Raw genomic sequence first — 17,812 nt, 5'->3', positions numbered from 1 at the left:
GGCTCACAACTCAAAAGTGCAGTATGCTGTGTTGGGGGAATCAAGGCAATAGGAGCTTGAAGCAGCTAGTCACACTATCACACCAGAGTCAAGAAGCAGAAAGGGGACTGCAGCGATGGCTCTGTGGTTAAAAGAACCTAACTGGCCTTACAGAGGACTCAGGACTGGTTCTGAGCAGCTCTCGACCTTCTGCAACTTCAGTTCCAAGGTTTCCATGGGCACTGCACATATATGGTGCCTACACAGATGTGCAGGCACATGCACATATACATAATTAAAACTAAATGATTTTAACAGAGGAAGAGGCAGAGAGCAGTGAATGCATGCTGATGTTCAGCTCCCTTTCTCCACTTATACAATACAGGATTCCCTCCCCAGAGAATGGTACCACCCATGGTGGGCAGTACCAACTCGACACAATCAAGATAATACCCCACAGGCACAGCCAGAGGTCCATCTCTCAAATGATTCTAGACTCTGTCCAGTTAACAATTAACATAGAAGCCTTGCCTCAGTCATGGAATTCTGGCTGTAGGCTTCCCACCCTCTTCTCTTCCCAGTCTTCCCCTCCCCCTCCCATATCCAGTCCCTCCCAAATCCATTCTTCCTCTGTTTCTCTTCAGAAAAGAGGAGGCCTCCCATGCATTTCAAGTTGCAGCAAAATGAAGTACATCTTCTCCTACCGAGGTAGATGAGGCAGCCCAGTAGGAGGAAAGGGTCCCAAAGGCAGGCAACAGAGTCAGAGACAGCCCCTGCTCCCACTATTGTGAGTGATGGTGATTATGTTTAAAGATCTCCAGAAGCTAGGCGTGTTTCTCAGTGGTTGAGAGCACTTCGCAGATGTGTGTTTCTTTATTCCTTTGCTGTGCAGAAGCCTTTCAATTTAAGTTTGGTGGTTTTTCCTTTTGTTTCCTGTGCTTTTGGGGTTGTCCAGAAACCCACGGCCTATGCCACCATCTGGCTGTATTTCCCCACCGTTTTCCTCTAGTAGTTTAAAGTCTTAGGGTTTGCACTAAGATCTCTTATCTATTTTGAGATTATCTTCTGAACAAGGTGAAAGACAGGCAGTGAGATTTCAGTCTTCTGCATCTGGATGTCAAGTTTTCCCCTGCACCATTTGTCCGTGAAGTTGTCTTTTCTCTAGTATCTGTTGGGCTGAAGATGCTGGATTTGTTTCCCGTGCTGCATCCCTCCTAGTGGATCTGAGCATCTGCTCTTGTGCTGGTACCACAGTGGGATGTCCTGAAACCAGGTTCCATTACTCTCCAACCTTATCCTTTACACTCAAGATTGTTCAGGCGTTTGTGCTTCCGTGTGCATTTTATGATTGCTTCTTGGTCCTGTGAAGTGTGTCTCTGTTGTTCCTGTGACAATTACATCACCTCTGTGGATGCTTCCAATGGTGGGAGTCTTTTAACAATGGCTCTTTCAATTTGTGAATGGGGAAGCTCCTTCTGCCTTTCAGTATCACGTTTTCTTTTTAAGTTCTGTCATTTTCATTGAAGAGTTCTTTCACATCCTGAGTTAAGTCCTGGAACCGGAATAGGGGCAGGTGTTGTATGTGAGACAGAGTCTCATGTAGCCCAGACTGTCCTCAAACTCCATAAGTATCCAAAACTTACCTTGAATTTTTTTTTAATAATTTACTTATTTTATGTCTACCACATGCATGCAGTGCCCTAGGAGGTCAGAAGAGAACATCAGATCCCCTGTAACTGGAGTTACGGACAGTTGCAACCCACCATGCAGGTTCTGGGCGTCCTCAGCATGGGCAGCCAATTCTCTGAACTGCTGAGCCATCTCTCCAGCCCCAGTCTTGAACTTCTAATCATCCTGCCACTGTCTCCTTGGTGTTGAAGATGCAGGTGTGCCCCCACCACACCAGGTTTATATGGTGTGAAAAATGGAGTCCCGAGCTTGGTGTATGCTAGTCAAACAATCTGCTGAGTTACTTCCCAGCTCCTAGGGCTTTGTTTTTTTTATTCATTTTATAAGCTATTATAAATAGGACGCTGTGCTGGGTTTGTTTGTTTGTTTGTTTGTTTGTTTGTTTGTTTTCTCAGCAAATATCCCGGTATTTGATTGAGTTCATTTAGCACTTCCAATAGCCTTTGTTGGAGTCTTTGGGATTTTCATGTATAGAATCATATCAACTGCAAATTGGGACAATTGGATTCCTACTTCATATGCCTTAAACTTTTTTCTCTTATCTAATAAGAGAGCAAATCATCAGGCAAATCAGGTTCAAACTCTTTCACCCCTCAACCCTTCTTTACCAACACTCAGATTTGAATATACTTATCTCCTTAAGCCTTCTTTGTCTTTGAAATCAGGTTGAGGGCTGAGGAGAAGGCTCAGTCCACAAGAGTGCTTGTCTTACAAAAATGGATCTGAGTGTGGTCCCAGAATACACATTTGAAAAGCCAGAGACAGGTGAATCCCTAGGACTCTCTGGTATGCTGGCCTAACCTACTTGCCAAGTTCCAGACCAGTGGAAGACCCTGTCTCAAATACGGAAAGAGAGACAGAGAGGGACAGAGGGAAGAGAGAAAAACACAGAGACAGGCAGAGGGGGAAGTGGGGGAGAGGGAAAAAGAGAGAGAGGGAGAGAGGGAGAGAGGAGGTGAGTGGGAGGATAGACAGAGAGAGAAAGGGAGAGGGAGGAGAGATAGAGAGAGGGGGAGAGAGGAGGAGAGAGGGAGAAGGGAAGATAGAGAGGGGAGAGGAGGAGAGAGGAAGGAGAAACAGAGAGAGGGGAGAGAAAGAAGGAAAGACAGAGAAAAGGGGGAGAGAGGAGGAAAGAGGGAAGAGAAACAGAGATAGAGAGGGGTCAGAGGGAGGAGAGACAAAGAGAGCAAGGAAACAGTGGATGACTGGCTTCCACACACAGTTGCACTCACTCACGCGCACACACACACACAATGTACTCATTTCTTTTCTGTCACTGTGATAAAATAACCTGACAAGAAGAACTTGAGGGTGAAAACTTTATCTTGGCTCACAGTTCTAGAGCTATGGAGTGAGGAAGGCACAGGAGGCAGAGGCAGGAAGCTGGGCAGTAACATTACATCACACTCAGCAGAAAGAACAGGAGGTAAAGCCAGGCAATAAAGCCTCACAGCTGGTGAGGGTGCCATACTTCCTCCAGCAAGGCTCTGATTCCGTAATCTTCCCTGAGAGCATCACCAGCTGGGGACCAGGTGTTTAACACTTGATCCTGTGGGAGATATTTGTCATTCAAACAACTACATATGTGCACCCATAAACACACACCAATACATACACATACTTTTTAACAATCAGGTTGAAAAATAATTATGCCACAGAATAAAAAAAATTTTTTTTAAAGCCTTAGACACAGTGCCTGACTCACAGTAGGTCCTCAAAAGGGAAAGCTGTTGCTATGCTAGTTTGAGTAAACATAAATGTGCTGGGTTTTTTCAATATGAAATTCCTTTTACCCCTGACTCTTCTCGTTCTAAACTTAAACACCCGGAAACTGTGGCCCCGTGGTTCATAGATGCTCTAAGGGTTTGCACAACACCTCTGTCCTCACACACTGCTGGCTTCTTTCCCAGCTAAGCAGATACTATAAGCAGCCATGGTACTTATCTCAGCACCAGAGCCACTCTGAGACTTCAAGGCTTCAAGAGGAAAGACAAAGACACCTCAGGGGTGTCCTTCTGATCTGTGATTTGAGGTCTGCATCTGATAACAGTTTGTTAGTCCATCCTAAGACCCCTGATACTCTGGGCTTCCAATAGTGAAATTTGTAACTACAGCTTGCCTTGTGTGCTGGATAATCTGAGTTCTCTGAGGGCAGAATCAAAAACCTTCTGCTTCTGCCCACTTGACTGCCTGAATCCAGTGCAGCCCAATCAATGTCAAGAGTCAATTTGAGTTTAGCAAAGGAAAACTTATTGAGAGCAAAATGTGCACCGGGGCTTACAAGATGGCTCTGATGTTGGAGGTAAATGCCTCAAAGCCTCACAAAGTGAGTTAGAGCCCAGAACCTACATAGTAGAAGGAGAGGACCAACTCCTGAAAGTTGCTGTGTAACCTCAACACCCGTACCAGAACATGTGCACACACATATAAACACATACATATACAAAAAGTAATAAAATATTGTTTGTTTTGGAAGGTGCATGGCTCCAAGTACAGTGTCTCACACTTATAATCCAACACTCAAACACTCAAGATGCTGAAACAAGAGGATGGAGAGTTTGAGGACAGCCTGGGCTACACATAGAAAAAAAATAGGAACCTGAGTTGGCTTTTTCCATCCATTCCTTATTCCTGTGTCTCTTGCTTCTGACAACAGCAAGTGGACCTCTTGCCTTCCACATTTCCTTTTCAATAGCATACCCTCACAAGCTCTGGGGTCTTTTCTGTTTAAACATTTTAAGCTTCATATTTCACAATTCTGAATTTACAGGAGCTTATTAAGTGTTAGAAAATTAAATTAGAATTAAGGAAGGAAAGAGGGCAAAATCCAACTATGTTACATATAGGAAGCTTTCAAATGTGTGGAGGATAGATGGATGGATGGATGGATGGATGGGTGGATGGGTGGGTGGGTGGATGGATGATAGATGGATGGTGATGGGTAGATGGGTGGGTTAATGTATTTCCTTGGTCCTATAAACAAAACAACTTGTTGTTCAATTGCTAAAAATCAGAGTGTCAGGGAATCTCATGTCTTACAAGATGGTCAAGTTGATGCTGAAAATAGTTGGACCACACTTCTGAATGTCCCCACTTTGGGGATTCAGACTGCCTTTGAGAAAGTAGGACCATAAGTCCTAGGTTAGAGAATCCCACTGTTGCCTCTCTGAACCCCTCAACTTGCACGTGCACTCCACATGTGTCAGACGCCAAGCTAGCAAAGTGTGAGGCTAAGAAACCAAAGCAGCACTTGGCTCCCAGCCCATTATATCCATCATTTCTATTCCTTCTGAGCTGCACCACGACTTTTCACCAACCCCAGGAGGAAAGTGCCATGGTGGGAACCCATCTGAGAAGCAGAGTTCGGAAGGAGCAAATGGTCATAGGGAGAAGTCAGGAGCCAGAGAAGCTATCAGGAGATGGAGGCCAGCAGCCAGAGACAACGATGTCAGGCATCAGGAACCCTACAATATGCTGTCCCAGACTCTGACTCTCATTAGTCCTTTTATAATGAGCTCCTATGGGGCCTGTTTTCTTCTTTCAAATGACTCACCTTTTTCTTTGTTTATATGCACTACTCCTGCAGAAAGAAAACAATAAGGCTTGAAAGTAGGTGAGGACCATTAGGGATGGCAGAGATGATGTGGGAAAGCGTGAGCTCACCATAGGTCTTCCCAATTGCTGCCAATCATACTTGGGGGAGAAGCCACTCTCAGGGAGGAAGTACTCAGATCAGTGTTTCTGAGGATTCCATCCTTCTGGGAGTTCAGCAAGAAAGCCAGGGATACCTACTGCTTCCATCTCCTAAAGAAGGCAGGACTTAAGCTGAGTTCACAGGATTTGCCAAGTAACAAGGACAGAGCATCCAAAGCAAAAATAGAACTCCACAATCTAAATCAAGTGTTCATCAGAGGGTTGGTCAATGCCATCCCAGCCCCACATTCCCCAACCCGTGGGCCCTGTTTTTGGACACACGCCTCAGCCTTTTCAAGCCTAGTTCTCCCCATTGCTGTGGGAATCTGCCTTTCAGAGCATTTGTGAGAAGTAAATGTGTGTGACAGTATGGAAAACATTTTAAGAAATGTCACTCCCTTTTCTTCCTCGAAGCTACATGAACAGTCTTGACGTGTCACTAGCAAGAACATCAAAAGTATGACTGGGATTTGGGGACTGGAGGCTTTTTCTGCCCAAACCATTCATAGCCTGTTTACTTCCAGATGACTTTCCCAGACCCCATCCTAACACACACTGAGTAAAGCTCCAAAGGAGAAGAAGAGGAGGGGCCAAAGCCAATGCAAGACAAACAAAACCCAACATCCAGGGTCAGTGAGACGCCTCTCAAAAGCCCTTGCTACCAAGCCTGACAGCACAAGTTCCAGTCCAAAGTGTCCTACATAGTAAAACAAAAGGACTTACCTCTGACCTCCAAGTCTTAATTCATATCCTTCACACACACACACACACACACACACACACACACACACGCTCACACACACACACACACTCACACACACACACACTCACACACACACACTCACACACACACACACATACACACTCACACACACACTCACACACACACTCACACACACACTCACACACACACATACACACTCACACACACACACTCACACACACACTCACACACACACTCACACACACACATACACACTCACACACACACACTCACACACACACTCACACACACACTCACACACACTCACACACACACACACACACACACTCACACACACACATACACACTCACACACACACACACACTCACACACACACTCACACACACACACACACACACAGAGGGAAAGGGGTGAGAGTAAATAAACAAATGTGGAACTAGAATTAAAGATGTTTGTGAGCTTCGGTGTAAGGGCTCAGAATCAAACCGGAGTTCTCTGGAAGAACAGCCAGAGCTGCCGAGTCATTTCCTCAGCTTCACAATTAAAAAAAAAAAAAAAAAGAATTTAAGCAACAATATCCAGGCCTAGCCCCCATCATGGGACTCATAAGACCTGAGATTATGAGACTAAATGTCACCTTCTATGGGGCTTGAGGGACGGACTGCAATTAAATTATAGGAAAATTCTATAAAATGCTTTGGAACGTTTTACAGAGCTATTGATATTTCCACCAGAATGAAGCGCATGGGAGGCGGTGGGCAGGGATGGAGTGACCAGGTGGAGACCATTTGCTTTCCTTCATCCCTGCCAGTGACTGACCAAGACTAACGAGGGCTCAGAAGCAGCACCCCAAGAGAAAGTACAGGGTGGCTTCCTTCTTATGGCACCCTCAGGGAAAGAGTGATCTCGAGAGTGTGTACAGGGATTTGTGGGGGGGAGGGGTGCATGTGGAGTAGATACACGGGTGTGGGTCTCCCCGTCCTTGTGGACCATTGGCTGACACCGTCCACGAGGGTCTGTGAGCGCATGCAGTGAATGGCCACATCAGAACCACTTGTCAGTAGGCAGATCAGCTTTACTTAGGGTGAATGAAGGCTTAATAAAGGTTTGGGAGACTGAGGGTAGAGACACCCAAGATGAGCAAAGGTTATTGGCTGGGGCTTAGAGTACCTGGCATGTCTCATTAGCATGGGGAAGCATTTCAGGAATCTCGGGTGCTGGCTCAACAAATTTTGTCAGGATAAAGGAAATTGATCCTATAAACTAATAGAGGCTATATGACATGGCGGGGGCGGGGGGGCTGTTAGAATCCCCAGGACAAGGATTCTTTCATTTTGCATCAAGCTCAGAGGCTATCCAGAGGCTATGGTGGACTTTGACCTTAATTAGCTGAGTTTTCCCACTCATGAGAGTCGGGGTGCATGTGAGTGTGGGTACATGTATGGGTGTGTGTGTGTGTGTGTGTGTGTGTGTGTGTGTGTGTGTTACTTCTTAAAGGTTGGCATCAGAAGTCAGACTCTGGGTCATTAATCTTTGGGACAGTAATGCCCTTTGGGGACCCCAACACTGATGCTCTGCCCTTTGCCTTAGGAAACAGAAATGCACCACAGATTCTATCTATAGTGCTATGACATTCAAGGGCTACAGTACCTCTCCAGCAAAATGAAATCACTTCTCTGTTTTTAAGTCTTGTTTTTATACGTGTGTGTTGGCTAATGCAGCTGGTAGACTCCAAAAGAAGGTGTCAAATTGCCCTGAAGCTGGAGTTACAGGTTGTTGTAAACTGTCAAGTGGGTACTAGGAATTGAACCTGGGTCCTCTGGAAGGACAGTGGCCTTCCTTCTGGCCTCCTCAGATACCAGGCATATATATATACACATATATGTGCATGTATACTCACATTCAGATGCAAAAAGTAAAAATCCCCTCACCTAAAAATAGCAAGTAAATGTGACTAAATGATAAAAGGAGGATAAAAACAGTGGACTGGAGAGAGGCTCAGTAGGTAAAGATGTTTTCGTCATGTCTAAAGGACCTGAGTGCAATCCCCAGGGACCACATGGCAAAGGGGATAATAACTCCCACAAATTGTCCTGTGACCACTACATGTGTGCTGCACACGTACACACACACACACACACACACACACACACACACACACACACACACAATGAGAGGGGGGATTTTAATTTTAAACAAAAACATCTTTTTTACATTAGTCTTTGAAATGTATTTTTTTAATTTGCTTTTGGTTTGGTTTTGTGTGTTTCTTTGTTGTTTTGGAACAGGGCCGTGTTCTGCAGTCCTGACCCAGCATTTGCTGTGCAACCCAGGCTGGCCTCAAACTCATGGAGGCACTGTTGCCTCAACCACCAATGCTGGAATTACAGGCATGAGCCACTATGGCTAGCTAAAGTCCCTTCAAAATAAAACATTTCTTCTAAAGTTCGGATTTGCAGACACTTAGCTGAGGATGGGGAGAGGTGATATCGGGCCCTGGTGCCCAGACACACAGCCACACTCAGTATCTTCCAGCATAAGCTTTAGAACCCCTAAGCCATAAGCATCAGGTCCTTTGAGAGTTCACACCCAGAGCCTAACCCCATCCCCACTGCTGTCTTGGCCTGCAGGACTACAGGGTCAACATCTTCCTGAGACAGCAGTGGAATGATCCTCGTCTGGCCTACAACGAATACCCTGACGACTCTCTGGACCTCGACCCATCCATGTTGGATTCCATCTGGAAGCCTGACTTGTTCTTTGCCAATGAGAAGGGGGCCCACTTCCATGAGATCACCACTGACAACAAGCTGCTGAGAATCTCCCGGAATGGCAATGTCCTCTACAGCATCAGGTGAGCTCGGAGCCAAGAACAAGGCCGGGGACTCCTAGGAGTGGGTATCATCAAAAGCAGGGAGAGAGGGCAGGAAAGGCACGGTGGAATTTAAAACACCCTGTGTTTCAACAAAGACAAAATAGACTTCTCAGCCATGATCAGAGTTGAGGAACAAAATTTGACAAGACACAGCACCTTGGTGGCAAATTTGACTATCATGTAAATGGCACAGTCTACAGGGATAAGCCAAGGCTGTCACCTCCCTTCTTTGAATTCCAGTTACCCTGTATTAGGCGTTGGGACTCGAGCCCTCCCCACTCCTGATTGTATCCTCTAGACACCAATTGCTAAGCTCTCAGAGTATACTGTGAATCCCACTCCCTGCCACCCACACAGCTAGTCCCTAATCTCCTTGGCCTGGGGCACAAGGACAGTGAACAATAGAAGTAGAGACATGAGCTCACTCTCAGTTGTGGCAAGCTTGGGAAGCAGATGGCGCAGAACACTTCGAGTAGTGTATCATTCTATAACTCATGACCCAGGTCTGATGATTCCCCCTGTGGAGTACAATGGAGAAGGGAGAACGTGAGAATATAGGAAACTTAGCCAATTGTTCATGGTTCCTGTCAGAAAGCAAATGCTGGTGGGGTACTCGTGTAAGTCCCCTGCCCTCTGGAGCATCGGAAGAAGCACAGCTTTCCAGTTGGGTCCCAGGACTTCTGGAGCATCGAATGGCCACCGACCACCACTTTCCTTCTGCACATCAATGCGTGATAGTGAATGGCTGTGTTCTGATTTAAGAGTTTCACAGGGCTAAATGGCCGTCTCTCCCACCTTCAGTTCCTCGGTGAGGGAGAAGTCTTATCTCCCTTAAATATCCAGGATGGGGCAGGGTGGAAAGTGGGGATCCCGGGCTGATCCTGACCCTCAGAGACCACACAGGCTGTCGGGAAAGGACATGGAATCCTCACCACTGAGGGGCAGCAGAAGCTCTGCTGATTGGGTCCATCCTACCAGTCACATCTAGATGAAGAAGGACATGGAGTCAGCCACCAAGGTCCTGGTGGGCGGCTGGAGAAAGGGTCACCTCTGCCTAGAACCCACTGTGCTGCCAGGACAGTTTCACGTCTCCCGAAAACCCAGTCCCAGTGCAGGCTGACAGAAGGACAGGTCAGCAGAAAGTGATGGTCCCAAGGACACTCAGCATCTGGAAATTAACCCATCCTGACAGCTGCCCCACTTCAGAGCTTTTATCTTCAGAAATGGGCCAGCTGGTTTTCCCTTCACTGTCCTTCCCCGCCCCTTCTCTACCTCCCTTCTCTTCCTCCTCATCCTTAACTCCCTCCCGCTTCTGTTCTGTCCTTAGAGTGGAGTACACACACACACACACACACACACACACACACACGCACACACACACATCAGAGGTATGAGCTGGAAAGGGACGTTCACAAGGGGCCAGGTGTGCAACTGAGGTAGCAGTAGCTATGCCCTATGGAGAGACATCCCCAACTGAGTACCTCAAGGAGGAGGGACTGGCCTCGGGACAGCAGGGATGGATAGTATGCCAGCCAAGTCTAGAGCCAACGGACTCAGCATGTAAAAGCTAGATCCATGTGACTTTAGCACAGACCCAGCCTGTCCTTTCCTACATATGTGTCCCTAACCCACTGGGGAAGAGAACCTGATTGTCTAAGAGCCCTCCACTCCCCTCAGCAGCCAGAGCTCTGGTGCAAGCAAAGGTTTCCAAGGTTGTTAATACAGCTGAGCTACCAGCCTGGGACATTACAGAAGGGCTCTGGCTCTGGAGCTGCAGCCTTTGTAAGGCTGAACACCCCCAAAATAAATAACTGACCCACTGCTTTCCCCCCATCCCTGCCTGAACTCACAGATGAGAGTCAGTTGTATGGAAACAGCAGGGATAGGGTGGGGTGGACTGGGGGCACAGCTCTGAACTCACTTCTGACAGGTTCAGTGTATGAATGAAAACAGCCAAGATGCTTAGGAGTACCTGAGCCCGGGGACTCCGTGGAAAACCTGAGGGAGGGGGGATGGGGCCAGCACCTGGTACTCTAGCAACCTGCTCAAAATGGGCCTGTAGCATCTAAGATGGCTCCAAAAAAAATCAGAAGTCCCTCTGACTGATGACTTCGGGCCACCTCTTTTCCATCACCAACCCTCTTACTCCCATCCCAGGAGTATGAGAATGTACTCTTGTATTCTATAAGCACCAGTCCACTGGTCTCTGGTCCTCACCCTGAAACAACGATTTCAACCAGTACAAGTATGGAGGCACAGACTCCCTGAATATAGTGCCAGCATCAGCCCCATCCCTTCTCTTCCCAGAATCACCCTGACGCTGGCCTGCCCCATGGACCTGAAGAATTTCCCGATGGATGTACAGACGTGTATCATGCAACTGGAAAGCTGTGAGTCCAAATTGCCTTTTTAAGGGGCCAGACTCCTATTTACACATTACCAGGCAGACTTCCCTAATCGCTGGACCCCAGGAGTGTACTGCTATAACTCAAAGTGCCAAGTGGGGGGCTTTCATTGAGAAAATGTATTAGATTGTAACTCCCTCCAATCTATCTCACTGGGGCCCAGGCTTTGTCATCAGCTGCATCCTCCCAGGAGGAGGCACTGTGCCATCCAAATCGCTTGTGAATGTGCCTGCCAGGAATGAAGGGAGTTTGCTGAGGGTGCTCTCTTCAGCAAGGGAGGCAGGCCACTGTCTGCAAAGGTCACTCCAGCAAAGGGGAACAAGCAGAGCGTATTGTTGAAAACAAGAAACAGCGTGGGGGGAAAGGCTCTGCCATTAAATGCCTGCCACACAAGCATCAGAAGCTAAGTTTGGATCCCCAGTGCCATGTCAAAGCCTGGCACAGCTAGGGGTGTAGAGATGGGCAGATCTCTGGCACACACTCACCACCCGACCTCACAGAATCAACGAGCTCCATCCATATTCAGTGAGATGCCTTGTCTCAAAAAACAGAAGGTGGGGTACTGGAGAGGTGGCTCAGCTGTTCAGAGCACTGGCTGCTCTTCCAGAAGCCCTGTGTTCCCAAGCAGCCACATGGCAGCTCAACACCCTCACATAGACATACATGCATGCAAAACACCAATGCACATAAAACATTCTGCTCTTGCAAAAGACCCAAGTTTAGTTCCTAGCACCCACAGTGGTCAGCCCGCAACCACCTGAAAATCCAGCTCCAGGAAAAACTGACACCTCTGGTCTCTGAGGCCATCTACATGGTTGTGGCATGCACACACACACACACACACACACACACACACACACACACACACACGATTTTAAAATACTATAAAAATCTTTTCTAAAATAAATGAGGTGGAGCACACTTGAGGAGGACGCCCGACATCAGCTCTCAGCTTCTGGCCTGCACACACATGTTTGCATAACACAAACGCATGTTCACACACACAAGCTAGGAAAGAGCTAGGTGGTGGGCACCAAGGAGGCTCCAGCAGAAGGGTTGGGAATTTCAAGAGAGACTGAGCTTCGTACCGAGTTTAGGGCTTTGTCCATGGACCCATGTCACAAAATCATAAAGGGGAGTTGTTGCTGGAACAAAAATACTGATGGCCTTGACTGAGCCACTACTTCCCACCTGCTCTTCCCATGGAGAGAACGCATAATAGACTCACTCCCCAGAGGAAGACCTGTAGGGGGTAAGGGGAAACTTTGGGGATGCCATGTGCAAGAACTGCTGGTTTCAGTCACCCTTGGCCGTGGGTGAGAGGCAGAGCCCCAGGACAAACCTAGGTGGAAGGGCTGGGGGATCGATTTAAACAAGTTTCACCTCTTGTGGAGGTGATAAAGAAAAGACAATGGGGTCCCCTAACTTCCAACTCGATCTGGGGCTCTGCCCAGCCTCCAATCCCAAGTGTAATGCTGAGTCCTTGCTGACTGCCCCCTCTTCCTGTCTCTCCCAGTTGGATACACCATGAACGATCTCATCTTTGAGTGGCAGGAGCAAGGAGCCGTGCAGGTGGCAGACGGACTGACCCTGCCTCAGTTTATCCTGAAGGAAGAGAAGGACCTGAGATACTGCACCAAGCACTACAACACAGGTGGGTGCAAGCAGACTTAATGCTACCCAGGTCCCCGGGTCAGTTCAGATGCTTATCCAGCCACAGAATGACATGGGTCTGTGTTTAATTACCAGAGCAGTTATAAAACGGGTTTGAAACAACAGCAACAAAGACATGCCACTGAGATGTTCCTTCTGTGGGTCCTGGGGATGTTATCTTAAGTTTGGACGGCACCTAATTACAAGGGAAGCTAGTATACACTGTCTTTACTCTGGGTAGGCATCCTGCTGCTGAGGCAAGCAGAGGAACTGGTAGATGGAAGGTAGGCTCTGCCACATAGGAACTTGTGTTTCCGATAGTGAAGAAGTAAATAAAGTACTTGCCTCGGAGCTAAGCAGGAGGGGGCTGGGAGGGCGTGGTTCTGATTGGCAATTAGTAACCATTAGAAATCAGCCCATTTGCTGGGAGCCATGGTGGGTGGAGAAGTAGGAACCACAAACGCTTGCTTGGATTTCTGCCATTTATGCCTAGTCTAGCTTTCGCTGGGTGAGGCTGGATTCAGGAAAGGAGCAGGAGTTAGACCAGGGAAACTATACGTACCCCCATCTCGGATGGGAAGCCAGCTCATGTGCACACTGTGGGGAGGGGGCAATCGGGCTGGCATGCTGGCTCGCACACTGGGAAGACGCAGTGTCTGACCCCAGCTGAGCAGAGGTGAGGCATGTCTGCTATAGGATGATGGCAGGTCCAGGAAAGAAGTGGAGGAGAGGGGCCAAGAGAAGTATGTTACCATGCTTGCACACACAGAGGCCAGGAGAAGTATGTTACCATGCTTGCACACACAGAGGCCAGGAGAAGTATGTTACCATGCTTGCACACACAGAGGCCAGGAGAAGTATGTTACCATGCTTGCACACACAGAGGCCAGGAGAAGTATGTTACCATGCTTGCACACACAGAGGCCAGGGGAGGATGTCAGGTCCCTCCCTCTACCACTCTCAACTTTAGTTTTTAAAACTGGGACTCACAATTAGGGTAGTCTGGCTGGCCACAAAGCTCCAGGGATCCATCTGCCCCACCCCCATCGGCAGCTGTTCGCCCAAGCAAGTACTTTACCGGCTAAGCTGTCTCCTCTGCCCGGTTTTCTTATTCTGAAGGCTAATACACTGTCATTTTCTCCATTCATCCATTGAAAACCACATTCGGAGGCCGCAGTCCACTTGTATATATCCATCTGGAAACGAAGCGAAGATCTCAGAGACACATTGGCTGTCCTGTGCCCGCAGCAGCTTTACCGACAGCGGCCAGGAGGCAGAAAGAGGCTGATGTGCAGGGAACCTTCCTGTTCATAACCTCCTCCCCCTTCTTCACATTTACAGTCCTGAGTAAGGCCCTGTGGGGACAAAGATGGACAGGGCCCCAGAAAATCTCCTAGTCACTTAATTCAGTAGACAGGAACTTTACCCTTCCCTTGGACAAGCATGTCCTAGTTCCGGTGACAGATGGGTGCAGAGAGATAAGCTGCCCAGTCCAGCAAAAAAAATATATTAGGAAGGCAGACGGTGGTGGTGGTGTGCACCTTTAACCCCAGTACTCGCAGGTAGAGCTCTGTGAGTTCGAGGACAGCCTGATGTACATGGTGAGTTCCAGAATAGCCAAGGCTGCATAGTGAGACCCTGCCTCAAAAACCAAGGAGAGAGGGAGGATAAGAAAAAAATAGAGGGGAAGAGAGGGGAAGGGAGGGGAGGGGAGGGGAGGGGAGGAGAGGGGAGAGGAGAGGAGAGAGGAGAGACTGGCAGTCACTCATCTGCTGCTCTGTGGCTTAAGGGCTCAGACAATCCCATGAGTAGAGCTGAGAACACAGGAAGGAAGGGGACCTTTTGCCCATGTGTGAAGAAGCTGCCCAACAAAAAGAAAGGCAGTTCCTGGGAAGGAAGAGCAGCCTCCCAGCAAAGACAAGCTCAAAGAAAAGCAAGATCAGAGCTCAGAAGGGTGAGCGGAAGGCATGCTCCAGACAAAATTGGGGGGCAGGGAATAACCATTAAGGTAAGGAAAGAGAAGTGGCTAGAAGACGGTTCAGAGGTAAACTGGGTGGGAGAGCGTAGAAAGCTTGAACTTTGCTGTAGAGAGTAAGAAATGCTTTATGTAAGAAAAGGAGAAACAAACAGAAGGGAATCTGTCTTAGGCAGGGTTTCTATTGCTGGGACAAAGCACCATGACCAAAAAGCAAGTTGGTGAAGAAAGGTTTGTTTGGCTTAAGCTTCCACATCACTGTTCATCCTTGGAAACTCAAACAAGGCAGGAACCTGGAGGCAGGAGCTGATGCAGAGGCCAATGAGGGTTTGCTGCTCACTGGTGTATGCTCCATGGACTGCTCAGCTGCTTTCCTGTAGAACCCAGGACCACCAGCTCAGTGATGGCCCCACCCACAATGGGCTGGGCCTTCTCCCAGCAATCACTAATTAAGAAAATGCTTTAAGCTCCTCTTCCTGTAAGCGGCCAGAGGTGACCTGCAAAGATGGTTCGATACTCCCTTGACCCAGAAAACCCCACAAAATCATGCAAATCCAGAGGTTCAAACCTTCGTGTTCATTTTAAGAACACCAGGGAAACTGCCCGGGCAATCAAGGGTATGCATATCCGTAAAGCCACCAAGTATCTGAAGGATGTCACTTTAAAGAAGCAATGTGTGCCATTCCGGCGTTACAATGGTGGCATTGGTAGGTGCACTCAGGGCAAACAGTGGGGCTGGACACAGGGACGGTGGCCAAAAAAGAGTGCTGAGTTTTTGCTGCATATGCTTAAGAATGCAGAGAGTAATGCTGAACTTAAGAGCTTAGATGTAGATTCTCTGGTCATTAAACACATCCAGGTGAACCTACAGAGCTCATGGCCGGATTAACCATACATGAGCTCCCCCTGCCACATTGAGATGATCCTCACTGAGAAGGAACAGATTGTTCCAAAGCCAGAAGAGGAGGTTGCACAGAAGAAAAAGATATCCCAGAAGAAACTGAAGAAGCAAAAGCTCATGGCACGGGAATAAATTCAGCATAAAATAAATGGAGTTAAACATCAAAAAAAAAAAAATGCTTTAAGCTGGGTGTGGTGGCAAATCTGTTTAACCCCAGCACCTCGGGAGGCAGAGGCAGGCAGATCTCTGTGAGTTTGAGGCCAGCCTGATCTACAAAGAGAGTCCAGGACAGCCAGGGCTGTTTACATTCAAAGACCCTGTCTCAAAAAACCAGAAAGGAAAGAAAAGAAGGAAGGAAGAAAGGAGGGAGGGAAGGAAGGAAGGAAGGAAGGAAGGAAGGAAGGAAAGTGTCTTACAGTCAGATCTTATAGAAGTATCTTCTCATTGGGGTTTCCTCCATTCAGGCAACTCTAGTTTGTGCATCAAGTTGACATAAGACTAGCCCGAGCAGACTCTTATGCAGAGTCAGGGTTAATTCAGCCATTTTTAAACCCAAGAGTTAAGAGAAAGAAAAAATGCTTAGGATGAAAGTGTATTCCAAGAGTGTGGATGGGGACATCTCAAAAAAAAGAAAAGAAAGAAAGAAAAAGTCATCAAACAAAAGGTTTCCAAGAAATAACAGAATCAAGTCATACCTGGGGACATCAGAGCAGAAGGGTCTGGAAACTCCACTTACACTCTCTCTTAGTAAAAAAATAGGATGATGGTGATGATGATGGTGGTGGTGATGATTTTGGTAGTGTTGGTGATGGTGATGATGGTGGTGGTGGTAATGATGATAGTGATAGAGTGACAATTTTGCTGAAGATGATTAAAATGATGGTGATATTGATAATGATGTTAAATGATAGGTGATGTAGTGATAAGGAGAGTAGTCATGGTAATAATTATGATGACACTGGTGATGATGGTGATGATAGCAGTCATAGTTCTTCCTAAGCATCATCTCACTTCACCCAACAAATACCATTAGAGTCACTGTATGAGGGCTGGCAAGAGGGCTCCGAGGGTAAAGGCGCTTGCCACCAAGCCTGACAACCATAGGTTCACCTTCAGGACCCAAATAGTAGAAGGACAAGTTGTTCTCTGACCTCTACACAAGGGCAATCAAATGCACATGCCCACTTGTGCACACATGTGTGTGCAACACACACACACACACACACATACATACACACACACACACACACACACACACACACACACATACATACACACACACACACACACACACACACACATACATACACACACACACACACACACATACATACACACACACACACACACACACACCATAGATGAATAAATGAATAAGTAAATGTAATTTTTTAAAGAGTAATCATATTAAGTATGTGTGTTTTTTATTTCTATCATCCTTTAGCATTTTCAAGAGGTTTTCTCCAGAACCCCCTCAGATACCCAGATCCAAAGAAGTTTAAGTTCCCTTGATAGGTTTCTCTCCTGTCCCCTCAAATTAATAACCTCTTTTCCTATATTATTGTTACATATATACATATGTGTATGTATATGTACCCACAAATACTTAATTACAACCTTAAAAAATGTATTCATATACTTTTATGCAAAAATGCTTAAAAATTTGTACATTTATCTTTGTTTTTTAAAATAAAGTTTTTAAAAAAATTGGAAATATGCAGGAGAGCTACTTCTCCTTTTACTGTGACAAAATACCATCAAAAGCAATTTAAGGAAGGAAGCATTTATTTTGACTCACAGCTTAAGAGTATAGTCTATCGCTGATGACAAAACCATGACAGGAAAAGGAGGGGGTCAGATCATAACATATGTTTAGCTGCAAAGCCGAAAAAGAGAAAGAGAGACAGACAGAAAGAG

The 17,812-nt window shown here is 47.0% G+C and overlaps 1 protein-coding gene and 1 pseudogene across 3 annotated transcripts in view; both read left to right on the top strand.

Annotated features, from left to right (window-relative positions):
• Positions 1-17,812, top strand: part of GLRA1 (glycine receptor alpha 1) — a gene marked incomplete at both ends in the record, with an annotated part of 95,408 nt that overhangs the window by 64,853 nt on the left and 12,743 nt on the right. For both annotated transcript variants that reach the window (XM_080923816.1, XM_080923815.1), the window contains 3 exons: positions 8,717-8,940; positions 11,269-11,351; positions 12,883-13,020. In XM_080923816.1, the coding sequence (XP_080779942.1) occupies positions 8,717-8,940; positions 11,269-11,351; positions 12,883-13,020 (445 nt within the window). The remainder of the gene's footprint in view (positions 1-8,716; positions 8,941-11,268; positions 11,352-12,882; positions 13,021-17,812) is intronic.
• LOC308425363 (large ribosomal subunit protein uL22-like) lies at positions 15,500-16,027 on the top strand (annotated as a pseudogene). The gene has a single exon. The product of its transcript is annotated as a large ribosomal subunit protein uL22-like (transcript).

This window comes from Micromys minutus (assembly GCF_963924665.1).
Source record: "Micromys minutus genome assembly, chromosome: 10".
NCBI classification, from domain to species: Eukaryota; Metazoa; Chordata; class Mammalia; order Rodentia; family Muridae; genus Micromys; species Micromys minutus.
This window is presented reverse-complemented; position numbering and strand designations above follow the sequence as displayed.